The 20032-nt window shown below is 41.2% G+C and overlaps 1 protein-coding gene across 1 annotated transcript; it reads right to left on the minus strand.

Annotated features, from left to right (window-relative positions):
- Positions 1 to 10627: 10627 nt before the first annotated feature.
- On the minus strand, positions 10628 to 18822 carry LOC140999417 (uncharacterized protein C17orf113-like). The gene is made up of 4 exons (XM_073469787.1): positions 17631 to 18822; positions 17010 to 17381; positions 10855 to 11034; positions 10628 to 10737 (listed from the first exon to the last, which is right to left on the minus strand). Exons 1-4 carry the CDS (start codon positions 18820 to 18822, stop codon positions 10628 to 10630), a joined length of 1854 nt encoding a protein of 617 aa, XP_073325888.1.
- Positions 18823 to 20032: the final 1210 nt, after the last annotated feature.

Consider the following 20032-nt stretch of genomic DNA (forward strand, 5'->3'; position numbering starts at 1 on the left):
TGGTGTCTGCATCAGCAATAAACAAAAACTGTTTAAACCAATGCAAGAAATAGTATGGCCGGGATAACTGCTTTTAAAAAGGTATTTATTGGTTGTCAGGACATCCTGATGACAATCCCTCAGTCACATATAGGGGTATTATGTATTCCATTTTTAATCGTAAATTGATTGAAACAAGCTTTCAGTTTTGATAATCAAATTCAAAGCTAGCTTACTGGTAGCCTGCAGCTGCAATTTGAGATACTCAAACACTGTTACCTGCAAGCAGTCAGTTCTTTTTCTTCCTGTACAACTGACATTGTCGGAGATGTTTCAGAGACCCTTTCCTGATTTGATTGGGAAGACGGTTTACTCGGGACAGGTTTGATTGTCTGTAATAGCTGATGGGTGGTATGATCCTACCATAACCCTATTTCTCAACTCTGGAATCTTTATTTCTAGTGAATATTATTTGAACATGCCTAACCCTAACCCTAACCTACAAAGAAGAATTTGACAATGACAGTTAAAAAACAATAAAACACATTAAATCAATGATCTGTTGATCTTTTCAAATTCAGAGGTGAGTGTACCAATAGCATAACTGTCAGTGCTGAAAAAAACAAAAACAAAAGTGTGACCTTAAAGTTCAATTGTGAAAACCAAATTGTGGATATGAAGAATCATGACACCCATAGTCAAACACATCATCAGACAATAATTGTTGTACAATTGATTTTAATGTTGTTATTATGAACAGTAATTGGGGCTTTACTTGTTGGCTTGCCACTTTTTAATAATTTTAATCACATTATATCACTATGCAGCACCATAACAACATAGCAATGCACAGTAATGCAATAGTATTTGGCAAATGCATGGAAGAAATCAAAATCCCAGCAGATATATGAATGAATGAATGAATGTTCTTACTCAAACCTTGTGTATGTATACTGTGTTGCCATAGTTAAGGTCAGGCACTGAGTTTATTAAGTGCTGGTAAGGGTAAATGTTGGGATCTGCTGTCATGACATAAAATCACACACTTGAAGTCCTCACAAATATAGTAATATAAATACTGCATGTCTTCACCTGCTTGGGAGTGTCTTTTGTCACTTGATGAAGAATCACGGTGGAGAGGAGGTTGTGTGGATCAGGTCTGATCTGTTTGGCAGCACCAAAGTGGCAGTCTTACAATGTAATCTCAGACACATATTTTTCATAAATGCTAGCAATCTGTCCATAATTGTTATTTTCCATATTGTAATTTTGTTAGCATTGATAGTTAGCTTTAAATGACATCTATTGTATGTCTGTCTGTCTTGGAAGAGGGTTTTCTCCACTAGTGCTCTTCCCCACTTTCTTTTCGGGATTCTGGGGGTTAAGGGATAGAGGTTGTTGTATGCTGTACAGATCGCAAAACTCTTAGAGGCAATTTTGTGATTTTCAGTTTTGGCCTAGATGTTATAACCAGACTGATCTCACTTTCTCACCTGCTAATCTGAGTGCTTATTAAACAGCACCATTAAGTTAACTCTGGATCAAATGTTTAAGGCTGTACACATTTTTATTCCTGACATATATGAAATCCATTCCCTTATTTCTGAAACTATCATAGCAGAAAAGTTATAGAAAAATCGTTGAACAGCTGCCCACAGTGATATAGTAAACCATGCAGTAGGTTTTTCTATTTTTTTGTTTGTATATTATTATAGTGATAAAACAAATTTCATACTTGAAAGAAGAGCGGTTACACAAATGTCAGTGTTGACTGATGAAGTTGGAAAATTATGTGTCTGAGTTTAAACTAACTGATGGAAAAATGTATTTTAGTGTCAGCATGAAATCATTCAGGCTACATTACCATTGTTTACACATTTGTTTGGATGGATTACTTAGCTATTTATAGCATACAGTATACACTGTCAAGACAAAAAGACTAATTGTTTATCAGATACTAATTGTTGACTATTTTCCGTTTGTTAGAGCCGACTCTCAAGATTGGTGGAGTTAAAACTTTGACTCCTTTGCGGCCAAACCTCCACCGCATTACTGTTTGATGCTATAGACAATTTACAATTCACATGATGTCTTATAAGCCGAGTGCAGATGAGAGAAGACTGACCAGCTACTGACATACTGTAATGCTAGAAGTGGAGAAACAATTTCTCATCTTATAATTTCCTTAAAATATGTCAGATCCAAATTCTTGCAAGATTGTTTTCTAATTCCTCTCTCATAACTTCTACTACCCATCTTCCATAATGCTCTTAACCACAGTTCAGGCGTTGCAATTTAGTGTGACTAGCAGCCTATGATCAACAAGTGTCAACTAGTTAATTAGTACATTGTCTTATTAATTTATCTCTCTTGACCTGAGTGGTGTGTTTACTGTACATCTCTCTCTCTCTCTCTCTCTCTCTCCATCTTTTACTGCCTCATCCAGTCAGTCATTCACACACAGAGAGAGAGAGAGAGAGAGAGAGAGAGAGAGATGTGCTGACAGGCAGATGGTCTCTCTCGCTGTCTCCCGAGGTCTTCCACTTCACACCCCATTACACCCGCCTCTTCCTATCAGCTTGTTGTCTGTCATTCACGGAGCTCTAACATCCACTCCCTTGCTCTTTGCCGTCCTCCTTCCCCTCACGCTCTCTCTCATCCCTCCATGCTTGTCTGCTTTGTTGGCTGCATGTCAAGTGTCAGGTGCAATCCCAGCTGACTGATCCGCTGTGGCGTGTGCGTGGGTGTAAAACCAGGAAAGTGATGTCCCCCGCTTGCCCCCCTCCCTTTCTCCCACATCCCTCCCTCTGTCCCCGGAGCTGTCTGCATTGGTAAAGCTCCTGCTTGTTGAGAGGGCAGCAGGCCCTTGGCAGTCTCAAAGGAGCTGTTAGGGTGAAATCCCCCCAGCAGAGATACTTGGCAGCCATTTACAGCCACAAGGGACGGAACCTTTACTGATCCCACTGTTGTACTGCCACTGGTGGTAAGTAGCAGGCTGTGTCTCACAGGCCATTCATGGGTTGCATTCTTCGTTTATTTTTTTAAAAGATTGACAGGCGGAGTCTTTAGTGGTGCTTGAGTGACTGACCTGTTAATTCAGGGCTTGTGGTCACTAGTAATAATAAAAGTGATCAAATCACTTTTGTAAAGTTGGGAGACAAGTTTAAAAAAAGTTGAAAATTGTAGCAGTTGCTTGGGATATCATAAGTTCATGTCCTAGTATGAGTGCACTGCAGACCCCGGACACAACATTTACCATAATGCAACTGAGTCAAACTCCACGGCTGTAATTTGCAGGCTTTCTGTTATAAATCTCAAGCATGGACGGGGGCCTGTTTATTCCTATGAATGCTGTTCAGAGCCGCCTGAACTCAACAAAGTTCGATGTTTGGGTATAAAATTTTGCATGTTCTACTTAGCTTCCCCACTGTGCGGCCCATAGAGCATGCGCACCACAGACTCCTGCTGACCAGGCTGGCTAACTTCCTGTTTAGCCATTTGCTAACTTGAATTGTAATAAAATAACTTAATTGTGAAGCTCTTCTTGACTTTCCAAATGTTACTAGACTGAATGGATTAAGTTCTGATAGTGAAACTAATCATATTGTTGCCGTCTTGTCTCTCAAAAAATTTATCCACTGTTTAACAGCCACTTCTTTTAAAATGTAAGCTGATGGAAAAAATACTTTTTGGGCCCCAGTGCACACGTGATGTTGTAATTTCACAGTTTTGGGCACCATGTCAAACTGGCTTCAAAGCCTAGTGCTCTTTCTTGGAGCTTTGTTAGACTTGACAAAGCTCCTGCTGATCCTGAGAAGACATCACACAACTGTAGTAGCAGTACTTCTTATCAGAAGTAATTAAACATGTGAAATTGATGGAACGCCTCTTTAGTAATGCTTCTTTAACTAACATTACTCTACTATATATGGCCCTCTAAACAGAGTTTCACTTTAATAGAAAGTGAATCTAACTTTTCTTCTCATCCCACTCTTCATCTTTCACTCCCTCCACATTACACTTGGCTGCTGTCTGTTCATATTCCATCTATCTATCCTCAATTCTTTCATATCAGTTTAAAATGCAAGGGGCAAATCTTTCCTGGATCACACTATCCAATTAAGCCTAAATCCTAAGCCTAAAACAACTACTTCTTAACCACACAGAGTACAGTTATGCTCTTTATTAACTCAATTAGCTGCACCTGTAGCATGCTGCCTCCAGCTCTTAATGCTGATGCCAACAACCAGCCAACATCTATCCCACCTTTCTTCCAGAATAAGAATCATCATGACCAAGTGAGGGGTAAGGTGCGATTATTGAGTTTCAAGGGATACAGGCATGTAATAGGCTCTGCCCCATGACCCGTTCAGGTAGTGGTCTAGATTCATTGTAATGTAATGTCATCTCACTAATGTCTCATTCTAAAAACTAGAGCCTGACCAATGCAGAATTCTGAGGATGATAATGATATTCATACAACCATGATAACGCAGTCATTTACAGTTTTTTCCTTTTCAACCCATATTCAATTGATAACAGTACAAAGACAATATATTTAATCTTTTAACTGATTGATTCTGAATTTGGTGCCAGCAACATGTTTTGAACAAGTTTGGACAGGGCCAACAAAAGATTGTGAAAGTTGCAGAATGCAAGACAGGTTTGGGACATTTCACAGGTAAACAGGTTAACTGTTAACAGGTGATAGTAACATGATTGGGTACGAAAGAAGGCTCAGTCGTTCACAAGCTAGGATGGGACGAGGTTCACCACTTTGTAAAAAACCAACAAGTCCTCCAATTCATACGACCACAGTTGTTGTTTGTCAATGCACTCAAATACGACCCACTGGAGCGTTTTACCACCACCCTGGACCGCCGAAAACGCGCCTCCTGGCGGTGACATGGGAACACAGATACTTTTAGCGGTACACAAGAGAAGCGAAGACAGATAATTTATTTGGGAGCCGCTCTTAATGAGCTAAACAAGGTAAGTAGTCGGTAAATATTAATTAATTAATTTTATAACCATAGAGAATGTTGTCAGTGCGACTATGCCTTGCGGGTTGTCATTGTCATTGCGTTTTAATGATGTTTCAACTTAGATTAGTATGTAGTCTAACGTTAATTTATTAATGCTGTTTACCGGCTAAGGCCGGCTAATGGTTAGCATGGACACCGGCTAAGGCCGGCTAATGGTTAGCATGGACACCATAACTGTCATGAAACTACACAAATGTGTGCAAAACTATAAATGTGTGCGCTTAATCCTTCGTATTAGACAAAATATTTTTCTTCAAATGTTTTATAGACTATGGTGCGTGTGACGGGACGAGGAGTAGAAAAATCGATTTTCTGACAGTATTATCATATAGCCTAGCATGTTATTTACTTTACAAACGACTGTAGTCATTACTATGTTTAAATGGACACTTTATTATTATTTTATTTATTTTGGCGATGATTCTGTGAAGCTGGAGCAGCAACTAAAAGGTCAAGGCTACTTGATCGATATATTGACAGCAGTGAACTGTATAGAGGCAGCTAAATATTGTTATATGAATTTAAAACGGCACCTGGATGCCTGTAAAAATCATGGTGTAAAATTACATGACAGGTAAGGATGGTAATTAAACAGATGTGACTGCATAATATAAACCTCTGTGATGATGTCTAGGCATCACGTTTAATCACAGATGTAAAAAAAAACCAAAAAAAAAACCAAACAGTAACATTAACAAATGATTTTTCCATAATCATAATAGCTTAAATCTGATGGGTCACAGAAGTTTTTGCAATATCTGACACCATTCAGCTTCTTGCGATGCACTATGTGTGCATTCTTTTAAGATAAAGGTAGGTTATCTGTTAATGTATGTCATGTATTGGTTGATTATATGATGATGATTATGTCCACTAGAGCTGAGTTTCTTAGAGGGCTACCACAACTTTTAATTTATTGAGTTCATAATGAATAGAGAGGACCAGGTCCTTAATAGTACTAAACTCACTGAAAACCAGCACATTGAGTTGCTGTGTTGACTGGTACCATGATTCCTGTCAATGAAATACAGGCTAGAAAATGAATTTATTGATGACACACCCTGCAGTGTTCCAATCATTAATTTATGTTTCTTCTCCAGATGCCAACTAAAAAGATATGTGCAGTGTGTGAGGAGAAAATTGGGGTGGCAAGTAAGACTTGCCACCACTGTGGTGCAAAGCAGGCCCTAAAAGAAAAAAGACAAAATGACAGCCGGGTGGAAAGAGCGGCAGAAAAAAAACTGCAGCTTCAATAAAACGTACGATTCATCACATTTACTGGTAAGTTTTTTTTTCTTTCAAATGTTTTTACATTTTTTTTATTCCATGTCAGTTTCATCTACTCCACCCCCTGGTTTATATTTTCTTTTGTGCATTTTATTTTTCAACTAAATCAACATGAAAAGCCAAAATTGGGGAAATGACCTGACCACAATCTTTTACGCTGACAGTTCAAGGCAAGAATATTGTCTAAGAGGCGGAGTATACTGAACAAGAGAGACACCCTCACACAAAAACAAACACGGGCATTTGTGCAAAAGAAGCAATGTTAAAGAAACACTATGTAGGATTCGCAGTAGCCACTGGTTCTCTGGTTGAGAGTAGCAACTGTCTGCTACTGAGACTTTTTCAGAGAAGCACATATGTGAATTTGTTGCTGGTGCTGCCGCCTTTGCCGTGCAGCCCAGCACAGGGCGTTGGTGTGTGGGTGAGAGGAGCAGGGAGACTAGGCTTGAGCTCGGTCTCTGGAGCTCATCACGGTTTCCTACCCGTGCAGGGAAATTAGAGTGCAGTTTCAGCCAATGCGACTCCACTCAGGCTGCAGCAACTGCACCATTCATCTTATTAACCATTTTCTACCACTTCATTGAGTTTAGAAACGTTATTTTAAGGTCAAAAAACTATATAGCTGCTTAAAGGCCAGTTCAGACCATAGGTTCATGATACAACAACTTGAAACTTTTGACTATGTGCACCCACTTACAACTTCATGCCCTAACAAAGCCTTGCAACTGTACAGTTCACACTGTGGCACAGAGTTGAGACAAGTTTTTGTGATGTCACATAAAGCGTGTTGTTTCCATACCAATAGTTGCATTAGCCTATAAGGCAAGGCAAGGCAATGTTATTTGTATAGCCCGTTTTTGTCTCAAAGGGCTTTACATGGAATCAAAAACAACATCCTCTGCCCTTAGACCCTCACATCCACTGGGGGAAAACTCCATAATATCCTTTTAACTGGGGAAAATTGGAGAAATCTCAGGGTGAATAACAGAGGAGTGATCTCTCACCCAGGACAGGTAGACATGTAATAGATGTTGTATACACACAAAAATAGGTAAAGAATAAAAAAATGCACACCACAGCAGCTCCAGCAGAGAAAATATTTATTTATGCATTTTCTACAGGAGCTGTTTTGGTGTGCAGTTACAAAGTTTGAGACAATCTGCACACTCTACCTGAAACTGAACAGGTTCAATCCGTGAGCCCACATGAGTCAAGATGCAACAGGGTCATTCACATTGCTTCAACGCCCCTGTGCACCCTTCTTAAACTGCTTTGTTGCGCTGCAAATGTTTGGGCAGACTTAAGACTACTACTATCCAGGGACACATAGAAATCTTTGCATTGTTATGTCTGTGTGTAGTTCAAAAAGAGCAAGGGAGCTGAATCGCCTGTTGTAATAGTGGAGTGAAATGTGAAAAGATTGTAGATACCCCAATAATGAATTATCACTGTGCAAAAGGCATTTTTAACACAGAGAGAGCTGGGAGGATACAGAGCAAACCAGTGGCTGAAAAATAGCCACTGAAAATATCAGATGCATCATTTTAAGATCACTTTCAGACAAGAAAGTGCAGTAGTTGTCGTTCCGGTAAACTCTGAATTTGCCGTTCATATCATTCATATATACATTGAGCGGGGAAGCTCAGTGCTGGCTGCCATGTCGTGTCATGTCAGCTCAGGTCAAGGTGACGTCTGTGAAAAGTCACCGCGGTGCAGTGAGGAAGAATGGAGCTAAAACTAATGCTAACACTGATGCTGCTTTCAGGTGCAGTCTGGCACAAAGCCGTCGGTAACAAACCAGATGTCATTTTAGTCACAGAAGTTGAGAGAAAGCTGGTAAAACGTGGGTCAGGTAAACAATACGACATCGCCATGACAACATATTGTCACATGTATTGTTTAGCCTCCTGCTGACGGACCACTTGTTTACATAGAGGCTTGTTTATGCAGCGGTTGTCTTCCGTATGCCACCTTCCCAATATCACGTGAACGTAGCATGAAAAATACGACTGAGTTGCTTGGGATATACTACTGTAACGCTAGATGGAGTAATTCCTACACAATATACCTTTAATGTATAATGAAATTATAACTATGCAATCAATCACAACAAACCATTAGTAATATTAAAGACTTTGAATAGACAGTACAGTAGCATTTGCATTAACTTAACTAAGTAACTAAAAAAACTAATTTAATTACCCATAAAAACAGTTACTATATTATTACTTTTCATTAATCCAAAATCAAAGTTCTTAACTATTTAAGGCGTTAGTCACAGAAAGTATGTAACTGTATTCATGATAATTAAATCAATTTGGCACAGTTTAGACGCAAAACCTTGAAAAGGCCAAAATGGCTATTTTTATTTTAGTGGAATTTTGAGGTCTTCCAGATCCATATTTGATGCCCAGCATGTTGTTCTGTGGAGCAGTAGCAACTCTTTCAGATGTAGATACATAGAGGCCTGTTATTATTTTTGACTTGTCTTTCACCAAATTGTATTTCATTTTGCCATTGCTGACATTGCTATTCAGAAACAGTTTATTTGTAGCAGTAGCTACTTCACTCTAACCTTTAATGAATCGCTGATCTGTCTCGATAAATATGCATAAAACAACTTTTCTGTACTCTATATTTTTGTAATCCAATGAATTGTGTGATTTTGTGTCTTGTGTCTTCCAGCTCCATAAGTGGGAACTTTTGGAGAGGCACCCCATCCTCTTCCTTGGAAAAAAAAAAGGAAGGCGCTTTGTGGCAGAGTGGCTTTGTCCATGGTACAGTGAGGATGAGACTGTGAAAGCTTCCATCAAAGCCATGGAGCTTATTTATGAGAGACTTCTCAATGGTAATGTATATAAATGTGCAATAACCCAAACACACGGAAGTCTTCAGGGAGACACTGATTACATTATGTGCCCACTGCCCCATCCATTGTTTTTTGTGTTCTTTTAAATGATTAGTTTGATGTTACAATAGGCTTTATGCACAGCTCCACTACTTCCTGAACTTAAACAAGTGAAACAAATATCAAAACTGGCATCTTACTCCCCGCAGAAAAATCTTAATCATGGGAGATTCCAACTTGTCCCGACTCCCAACCATAAGTGATTCGAGAATCCAGATCGACTGCTATCCGGGAGCCAATCTTCTACACGCTGCCCACATTCTCAGAAATAAAACACCTGTCTCACCGGAGGTCCAAACAGCCATCCTATCCTTTGGTCTCAATAACCGGAGCAACAACAACCTATCCCAACTTGAAACCCAAGTATCACGACTATTGAGGATGGCACGTAGCACATTCCCATATGCCAGGATCATGATGCCCCTCATCAACTTCTCCAGATGTCTCCCATCTCCACATCAGGCCAACATAACAACACTTAATCAGATTTTAGCCCACTCCCACCAAGCCATCCCCCGCCTACCTCAACATCTTTTTAGAACCGATAGGGACAACATCCATTGGACCGATACCACGGCAGCAGCAATCTGGACACACTGGTGGCCTTTTTTAGGCTGAGTGATTCTCCCCCAAATACAACCTCAGGGGAGAACAAAAGTATCATTAACCTCTCAACATCACTCACTCTATCGCAATCCCACATTCGACTCTTGGAAAAAGGTCTTACATTTATCCCAACAGCCACAAGACCCACCAACACCAGGGAAAACCTTGAGGGCCATTTACAACAATACCACAGACGACTTAAATTGGCTACTCATTTTCAATCCTCATACCCGAAAACAAGGACACCCTTCACCTCAAGTCAGACTGGGAACCCCCAAACGCATCCTTACCCAAGAAACTACTGGACCTTATAGAAAAAGACCAAAAAGATGTCGCTAAAATCAGACTCCACCCGGAAAAACCAAACCTCACCAAGGAGGAAGAGACAGCCCTAAATGAACTTCGCTCACTTAACTCAATCGTCATCAAGCCAGCTGACAAAGGCTCTGCAATAGTCATCATGGACAGAAAAGATTACATCCAAGAAGCACAAAGACATCTCCAAAACCCAATTTACTACAAAAAATTGGAACACCCTATTTACCCTGAAACAGCCCGGACCATCAACAACATCCTGAACACAATGGTAATCAACAAACAACTCTCAAGGTCCCAGGCCCTATATCTCAAGGGTCAATCCCCCCCTCGACCGAGAAGATTTTACCTACTCCCCAAAATACATAAGAAACCGGAATCATGGCCAGTTCCCCACAGAATCCCTCCAGGCCGACCAATCGTTTCTGACTGCAACAGCGAGTCCTACGGCACAGCGGAGTTCATCAATCACTTCCTCCACCCTCTTTCAATCCAACACGTCAGTTATATCAAGGACACCAACCACTTCGTCCAGACGGTTAGAGCCCTTCCACTCCCGGAGGATTGCCTTCTTTTCACCATGGACGTTGAAAGTCTCTACACAAACATTGACACACAGAGGGGCATGCAGGCAATCCAAAAAGCCCTTCTTCAAAACCCCGATCCCTCCCGACCAGACCAATACATCCTCCAACTCCTACACCTCAACCTTACCTGCAATGACTTTCAATTCAACGATGAGAACTTCCTCCAAATCAAAGGCACGGCCATGGGTAAACGATTTTCCCCAGCATACGCAGATATCTACATGGCAGATTGGGAAACGACAGCATTCCAGAAATGCAACAAAATCCCACTCATCTACCTCAGGTACCTGGATGACATTTGGGGTGTCTGGACACACGGCACAAACGAATTCAAGGAATTCGTTACCATTCTAAATGACCATCACCCCTCCATCAACCTGACACCAATAACCCATGACACAGAGGTCCATTTCCTTGACACGACAACTTTCAAAGGCCCTGAATTTCCACAAACCAAACATTTGGACATCCGTGTCTTCTTCAAGCCTACGGACACACATGCCCTTCTCCACCGCTCAAGCTTCCATCCACAACACACCTTCAGAGGAATCATCTTCTCACAACTACTTAGATTCCAAAGAATTTGCACCAGACCAGAGGACACACAGGAAGCAACTAAGATCCTCTTCCAAGCCCTAAGGAAACGAGGCTATTCCCGCACCTTCCTCCGAACCATCCAAAAAAGGATGAACAAAACGGAGCAACAACCACCACAACCAAATTGCTTGCAGAAAGACCAACTCATTCCCATCATATCTACCTTCTCCTCCTTTGACCAACGGGCACACAGAAACCTAAAGAGAAACTTCCAAGAAACCATGAAGGACACCACTCTCCAACAACAATCTCAAATTCTCTCGGCCTATAAAAAGAATCCAAACCTACAGGACCTTTTGGTTCGAGCACGCCTCCCCCCCATGAAGCCTACACAAAACCGAGTCCCTCGAAGAAGAACAGCCAAAAACCACCAAACGGGCACAAGACACTTCATACAACCCCATCTCCACCTCTCCACGATGAATTGTGTTTACTTACTCTACTGCCAGAAGTGTAAGACACAATATGTGGGAGAAACTGGTGGCACCCTCCGCAACAGGATACACGCCCACAGACACAACATCTGGAGGTCCCGGAAAAAACAAACGCCGTTAGTTCAACACTTCCTGAAACATGGACTCAGGAACCTCAGAACAACGGTCCTCGAAAGCAGAGCCGGTTGGTCTACCAATGAACGCAGAAGGGCCGAAAAACGTTGGATTCGAAAGTTGGATTGCTGTTCTCCCAAAGGACTAAACGTAGCCTAAAAGTCTCCCTACCCACTCTCCAGGAACTAACTGAGTCAGCAATGTTGTATATAGTCATGGTTTCTCTCCCACTGTTCTTACATGGTAATCTTTATTCCTATTAAGTACCTTAGTTTATTCAAAGTCAAGTTTATTCTGTACATGATTCCTTTATAAATTGTTCTAAAAATTGTTCTATTGTAACAAAGAATGTTCTTCAATAAAGAAATAAGAATTGGAAGTGACCAATGATGATAAGGGCAAAACTTTTTCAGTCTTCCCTATGTTACTATGGCATTACATGCTTACATGGGAGAAGGACGAATTAAGGGCCCATTCTGAAGGTCAATATCTTCCTCTTCTCCTCCTTTTATCGATAAGTCCATGAACAACGGAGGGAAACGACCATACAACAAATTATTCTATCAACAACTAAAAATCTAACCCAACACTCATCGGTATATGACCAACCTAACATCAACAACCTGGATAAACAACAACAAATAACAACGATAACTCACCTCACACAAAACCAACGATGACCTACCTGTCAACCACCGAATAATCAAGACCATGACTCTGAAATTACACTCACCTGCAAGAAGAACCGATCCCACTCTAAAAAAGGATATTGAACACCTGGAAGGAAACAAGAGATCATAAACACACCTCAATCCATTACCCCATCTCATTATCTACTTCCTTCCCAAGTAAAATCTCCCCTAAACCTAACCCCTAACCCCAACCTCCTAACCCTAACCCTGACCCTTATAACCCCTAACCCTAATCCTAACCTCTCTAACCCTAACCCCTAACCCTAACTTTTACCTCTAACCCTAAAACCCAACCCCCCTCCTTTCTCCCTCACTCTAACCTCCAACCCTAATCCAACTCCCTAACCCCTATTCCTGAAACCCAACTACCACAACCTACCCTAACCCTAAACTTCCTTCAACACATTTCCTTCCCCAACCATTAAACCACCAACCCTACCCTTTAATCCTTACATCTAACCCCCAATCCTAACCCTAACCCTCCTCTACCTTTCCCTAACCCTACCTTAACTCTAAATTCCTTAACCACTTCCCTTACTCTAAATCACTTAACCATTATACCTAACCCCTTACCTTTACTTCTAACCCTAAACCCCTAACTCTTTTTCCCTCACTCTAACCCCTAACCCCAACCCAACTACTAAACCTGACCCTCCACTGTTCCCATAACCACTAATCCTACCCTAACCCATAATCTTACCCTATCTTCCCCCCCCCGCCCCCCCCACCCCCATCCCAACCCTAACTCATCCTACCCTTTAACCATAATCCCACCTTAATCCCCTTCAATACCTTTCCCCACCCCACCCTCTTATCCCCGATCGTACCCATTGAACTTTACTCCCAACCCTTACCTTCTTGATTACTATCCCTAACCCCTAATGTAACCCCACCTCCATCTGCCTAATTTTATCTCCTACTTACAACCCCCTTAACCCTGGTTCCTAACCCTAACCTTAACCCCAACCCCATACTCCACTCTCAACTCTTACCCCAACTCCTAAACTCCCTTTCTCCCCTACTCTAACCTCTAATCCTACCTTAACCCTAACTCCCTAACCCTAACCTCTGCTCCCTTAACCCTTAACCTCTAATTCCCAACCCCAACTACACTCTCAGAAATAATGTGTAAAATTTGTACCTTTAAGGGTCCAACAGCTTGTCACTGGGGCAGTACCCTCAAAGGTACACCTATTGTACCCATTTACATGGGAACATTTAGTACCTCATGGGGACATTTATGCACCCTTGGGTACAGAAATAGACCTTAACACTCTAAGGAACTAAAATGTACCCCTGTAAATGGTACAAATTTGTTTTCTAGAGGGTACCACCCCAGTGACAAACCATTTGTACCATAAGATGTCAAATTCGTACTCTGTAGTAAAAAAAAAAAGAAGGCAAATCTGTACTGTGTAGTAAAAATGTTTATTCAATGCAAATGTATTCAATGAAATCCAGCAATGCTTAAATAGAAAATTCATCAACATTTGGAAAATTGATTCCCAGGTATTCAGAAAGCAATGACAAACTCTGAAACATCCTATGACATATCGCAAAGCAAACAAGAAAAAATATATAAAAATACATGATTCGTGATTCGCAGTAACCGCACTGACGCCGGCGCAAATCACGCGAGATTTGGACGGACCAGGAAGAGGAGCTTCGAGAAGCTTCCGCTACAAACAAGCTTAAAATATAGACTTATTTAATTTTTTTCGGGACAATTACGCAATTTGGGGCTTCAGCACAAGACGGACATTACATACGAGCATCATGGAGGTATTTGGATGTTTTTTTGTGTGTGTTTTTTTACGAAGAGCTCTGGTGTCCCTTTGCAACCGTTGCATTGAAATGCACTGCTACGCCAAGACCCCCTGTAACTCAGAGAAGGGACGGTGGACTCTGAAAATTCTTCCAGCCCTTAGTCAACATGAGGGTGAGTAGATAATGAGCGAAATATCATTCTAGGGTGAACTATCCCTTTAAGAACATTCAGGTATTTTTCACTCCAACATATAACTTATCATCAACGTGGTAAACATCAAGCGCCTGAAAATCTTTTTCCTGTCCAGGTTTGATAACGATCCATTCAGGATCAACTTCCACCCTGTATGCATGCATGTGTGAATCATATACAGTTGGGACCAGAAGCTTGCCACAAAGGAGCCACAGTGTGTTGATATTTACAATGTATTTCACCTGGAAAAAAAGAGGAATATCCTCTGCATGCATGAAATCAACAATAAAAACATCTTTACATGCATACTTAACACTGTCTATAGTGACCCCTGAAACACGCTGCATGTCATTAAATTCATATTCACTCCCCTGTACATCAGCAAGTCGTCTCTGTAGCTCAAATGGGAGAGATGAAAGTGGGGTATGTATACTTGTCCCTGTCACAATCTCAAAGTCATCAAGAATGTTGCTCTGGGAAAATTCCCAGCATTGTCTCATCTGGTGCCTGTCACTTAAAGTTTTTGCTACATTGATGAAATTTCTACAGGTACTTGCAACAATCTTAAAATATTGGTGCTTTGCTTCAAAGCGCATGCACCAAACCCCTCGTAAGGGGCCATACATTGCAATAAGTCTGGCATAATGTACCATATAGTGACATTTTGGAGTGATGACATCTCCAAATACATCCTTAAGTTTCGTCAGAAATTCACAAACCATCAAGTTTAAAAAAGGTAAACTCTCGCTTTTGACTTTAGGGGCAGTAACTAGATCAACTATGTCACGACAGAGTAAGTACACATTCCAATAACTGCAAGTGGGGGGAACACGGTGTCCTATTAGGAATGGCAATAGTCTAAAAAGGCACCATTTCTGAGAAGCAGATCCTGAAATTCCCGAGCCATGCATTAGTCGCTCTGTCAGTTGTACTGGTCTGTTTTTTTTGTCATTTTGACCAATTGCTAAATGCTGTAGTTCTTTGTTTATTTCTTGTATGGTTATGTGTTTCTCTTTGTGTGCTTGACACACAACTAGTTTCAGTACAAGTGGGATAACTCCTTCAAACAAGTCATGCATTATGTCAGGTGGGAATGCTTTCGTCACATCAAAATAATTTAACTCACTCAAAGGAGAAGGACCTCTTACTCCATATGTCACTTTATGCTCAGGGTTATCAATACACGATGTCAGATGATACTGGTGTGCCTCTTGGTTTCTAAGGACAAAATCATTCTCATTGAATTTTTCTTTAATTTCTGTGCGAGTTCCCATGCAAAAGCGACACACTCTGTTAGAGTTAAAGGACATAGTAAAACCACCTAACATGTGAGCTGAAAGATTATCTGCTGAAAATGTTGCTACAGCAGCATGTACAGTCTGTTCAATCCCATTAATTGTAACAGTGATGCCATCTCTTCCAAGTTTTTTAAGGTCGTCTAACATAGGTTTTAAAATAGTTTCTAAACCACAAACTTTGACAAATGTTTGACGAACTAAAAGAGCAAGATGGACATGCCTGAGCTTTGATTGATATTTGTTACCAAGGTTCCCTACAGTATAGTAGAAAGCGCACAGTTTATGCTTGGTTCGCTTTGCACCTATAGGATTGGTCACTTCAAATTCGTCTTCATAAAAATGAAGGTGTAATGCATTTGGATTAATTCTGAAATAAGGATGTTCCCTGAGGTAAGTACCATCCGAGAAGTTGCTCAAGTAATCAGGGTTTCCTTCAATATGCCTATTAGCCTCAATCTCATCAGCTATGTCCTCATGAGAGCAGTAGCGTGCCAAAACCTCTGTGATGGGCACATAGGAATAGCTACCTATTTTGTGTCCACTTTTTGATCTCAAAATGTGATGCACAGGCTCAACCAAATTTAGCTTTGACTTACAATGTTCTTTCAACATGTATGGTGCAGCGTTTCCGCTAGAAAAAATTCGTACCGGTCAACGTGACCGGCAGGGTTTCAATTTACCGGACAAATGTTTGAAATTCCGGTCAATCAGAATTTATTGATCTTAAAGTGATAAATGATATGCATTTTATATATATGTATACATTTGTCTATAAAATAATGATAACAAAGCATGACAATTTGGAATTCATTTTATTGAGTGCCATCTACCTGACAATTACAATAAGCTAAATAGGCCTAAAATTCTAAAAAAAAAAAAATAGCCTAAGTGTTGTACAAGCCTGCCCATAACAGAGAAACTGAAGTCCAGATAAAACAATTTCTAAACATAAAACAGTAGGCTATCTGGACTGGCTCTTCTTTTTCTTTTCTTTTTTTAACGCGGCGTGCCGCTGAAATAATAGGTAATAAAAAGTCCGCCGCTTTGTAAAAAACAAAGAACAAAACAACTCTCGGCTACTCCCTTAACTTCTCTCTCTCTCTGTCTATTTCACTTCTTGCGCATTTTCGCGCGTGTAAAATGTTCTGCAGCTGCTGAAAAATCAAAGGTGTTCAAGGTCTCCGCACAGCTGGAGATTCTCATCAGCCGCGTCACCTTGCTCTCCCCCAGACGACTTCGCTGAGCCGTCTTTATTCGGTTCTGCAGAGAGAAGCCTCGCTCTGCAGGCACACTGGAGACAGGGATGACGCCAGCTATTTTTGCCAGTTTAGCCCACTCAGGGTAGATGTCTTCAAAATCCCGGATCAGAACTTCACAGCCTTTTCTGAAGTCCAAGCCTCCGTACCCACGGAGCGCTGACATGACAGCAATGCCATCCCTCTTAACATTTGTGCCATCGATGAGAGGGGCTGCTGCAGCCGACTCGTCCTCACGTGAGATTTCTCTCCCAAAATGACCAATGATGGTCTCGATGGCTGGCTCCGCATACTCCGAAAGCTCTGAGCAAAAGGACGGAGCAATAATTAATCAGTGGTTTTCTTTCTCTGTAGGCGATTGAAACGTCAATAAAAAATAAAAAAAACTTTTAAAAAAAATAAATAAGCCGATATATGCTATGGCATTTTATTTTTAATAGCTACACTCCTCTTTTGTCATACAGCCTGTTGATTATTATTATTTTTGTTATGATGATGATGATTAGATCGTGTATAAAGGTATTTCAGTTAATCACATTAGCTTTAACTTACCACTCGTTCTCTGTGGGTATCGGGAGGGGTTCAGGAGGACATCAAAGCAGTTCAGTAGATCCAGTGAATTCTGAGGGAACCGGTTGTGTAGCGCATCTATTAAATGTTTGATGTAGTCTGCTCTGGTCTTTTTGAAAACCTGCACGGCCCGGTCACTTGCGTGTGTCATTTGGACATCCGTGTACATGTTGTGTACACACTCCGCCTCAAACCGCTCCTCTTCTGGACCTGGCGCATCTCGTAATTGTGTTAGTGCCGCAACTGATGCGTTAACCATTGGTCTGATTGTGGCCAGATTTACATCTTCTTTCTGGAAAACCATATTCAGTTTGGTCATCACAGGTAACACATCAGACAGTGTGTGGGTCAAGGCGATGAAGCTGTATTGCTGGATTTGACCCAGGATGCCTTGGGCTTGGGCACTTCCTCCTACTGCCTCTTCATTTAGCTCCATCACTAGAGCAGGCCAGTTACTTTTCATGCTTTCCACTGCCTTGTGCAACGATAACCAGCGGACAGCACAGGGCTGCTTTAGGCTTGTCATGTCTTCATCACTGAGCGCTGCTGTCAGTTTACGGAGGCGATTGGTCCTGCTAGCTGAGTGCTTGTAAAAGGAGTACACAGACGAAACTGTGCGCTTGTAGGCCCCTATCTGGTCCACAGACTTTGCAGCATCTTGCGCGGCCAGTGCCACTCGGTGCGCAACACAGTGCACCTGAATGGAAAACGCGCTCTCTCTCCTCAGAAGAGCACCGACTCCAGCACGTTTCCCCATCATTACACTAGCTCCGTCTGAGCCCAGGCCGATGACACGGGACAGTTCCACATCCCTCTCGCGCAGCACCTCAACCAGTTTGTTGAATATGCACTGTGCGTCCCCGGAGTGCACATCATAATTCCCCAGCAAACGTGTTTCAACCTTCCCTTTTTCTTCCAGTTTGACATAAATAATCAGTTTCTTGTCCACGGTAATATTTACCGTCTCGTCAATAATAACTCCAATGAAGTCACTCCCCTTTAGCTTTTCATCCAACTGCTTCATCACAACACTTTCTAGTGCCTTTTCCATGTCATCCACGGAGTCGCTGTGCCGGTAAATGCCATCACGCGTGACAAAATCTGGAGCCTTAACCGCTCCCAGTAGCTGAGTCAATCCCTCATACTGGTGACACGCGACGTCATTTTTGGCCATATAAAAGACAACTTGTAGCTGAGAGCACAGCTTCTTGTTATTTTTTTCCACAGCCTTCTCACATTGTGCTTCCATTGTTTTTTGCTGTGACAATAAGCTGACCGCAACGATGTGATCATTGCACTGACTGTGCTCAACGAGAGATGAATTTCTCATATTTGTTGATCCTCTCGTAAATCCATTCTTCTTGCCTGACTTCTCGCATTGTGAGCAAAACATTTTTTCATTTCCATCCACAACTTCATACCTCAGCCAGGGATATTTCTCTCTCCATTCAGGCCGGAACAATCGAGATTTTTTTTTCTTCTCAGCGGGAGGCTCATCACCTGCCGCCGCCTCCGTGATTTCAGCCTCATCCGTCTCCTTTGAACGAACGTTTTGTTTCAGAAAATAGTTTTTTAAGTTAGCCTGCTTCGACATTTCTCCTGTCCCTCTCGTTTTCCCGCTCACGTTGTTGTTTTTATTGTAGGTACTGCGCGCTTTGCAAGACTGAATAAACAAGTGCTACAAATTTTGTTCCGCATGAAAATAGAAAAATGTTCGTTCCACACATCGCGGGCACTTCGTGTGTGTGTGTGTGTGTGTGTGTGTGTGTGTCCGTCTGTTTTTATTATTGTTATTATTATTATTTTTATGTGTATATATATATATATATATATATATATATATATATATATATATATATATATATATATATATATTTTTTATGAGGGAATATTTTCACCGGTCATTTTGACCGGCGGGGTTTGAAAATACCGGACTTCGGCAAATTTTAACGGTCAAAGTCCGGTAATTACCGGACAACGGAAACCCTGGTATGGTGATCTGACAGCTGCGGACGCTTTTTCAAAGAAGTCATTAGATTGTATCATCTCTTTTAGTTCAGGACACTCCAAAATATTGAACCCATTTTCTTTAAGATGGTATGCAATACAAGCATCGTAATTTTCCTTAAAATAACAAAACAGAAAATTTATGTCATTTAAAATTTCTTGCTGGGCAGTCTGTGGAACGTTATTTTTTTCCCTACATTTCAAAATGAAGCTACAAAGATTTTCTTTAAAGCCTCTAAGTAGTGCATCCATATTAGGAGGTACATCTGGCTGAGAATGTAAACCAGTGTCTGAGTTATATCCGTCATTTGAATCACTGTCATTTTCGTTGTTCAGATGAGTGTCATTTCCGTTATTTGGGTGAGTGTCATTTCCGT

Source organism: Pagrus major, chromosome 7, assembly GCF_040436345.1.
Source record: "Pagrus major chromosome 7, Pma_NU_1.0".
Taxonomy (NCBI): domain Eukaryota; kingdom Metazoa; phylum Chordata; class Actinopteri; order Spariformes; family Sparidae; genus Pagrus; species Pagrus major.

What these genes read in the sequence shown, in the direction of transcription:
- LOC140999417 (XM_073469787.1), bottom strand. Translation starts at nt 18,822, where the DNA reads ATGGCCAAAAATGACGTCGCGTGTCACCAGTATGAGGGATTGACTCAG. An exon ending in ATACCCACAGAGAACGAGTG is followed by an intron (nt 17,382 to 17,630) that starts GTAAGTTAAAGC and finishes CCTTTTGCTCAG; the next exon opens with AGCTTTCGGAGTATGCGGAG. An exon ending in GCTGATGAGAATCTCCAGCT is followed by an intron (nt 11,035 to 17,009) that starts GTGCGGAGACCT and finishes CCGTGTGTCCAG; the next exon opens with ACACCCCAAATGTCATCCAG.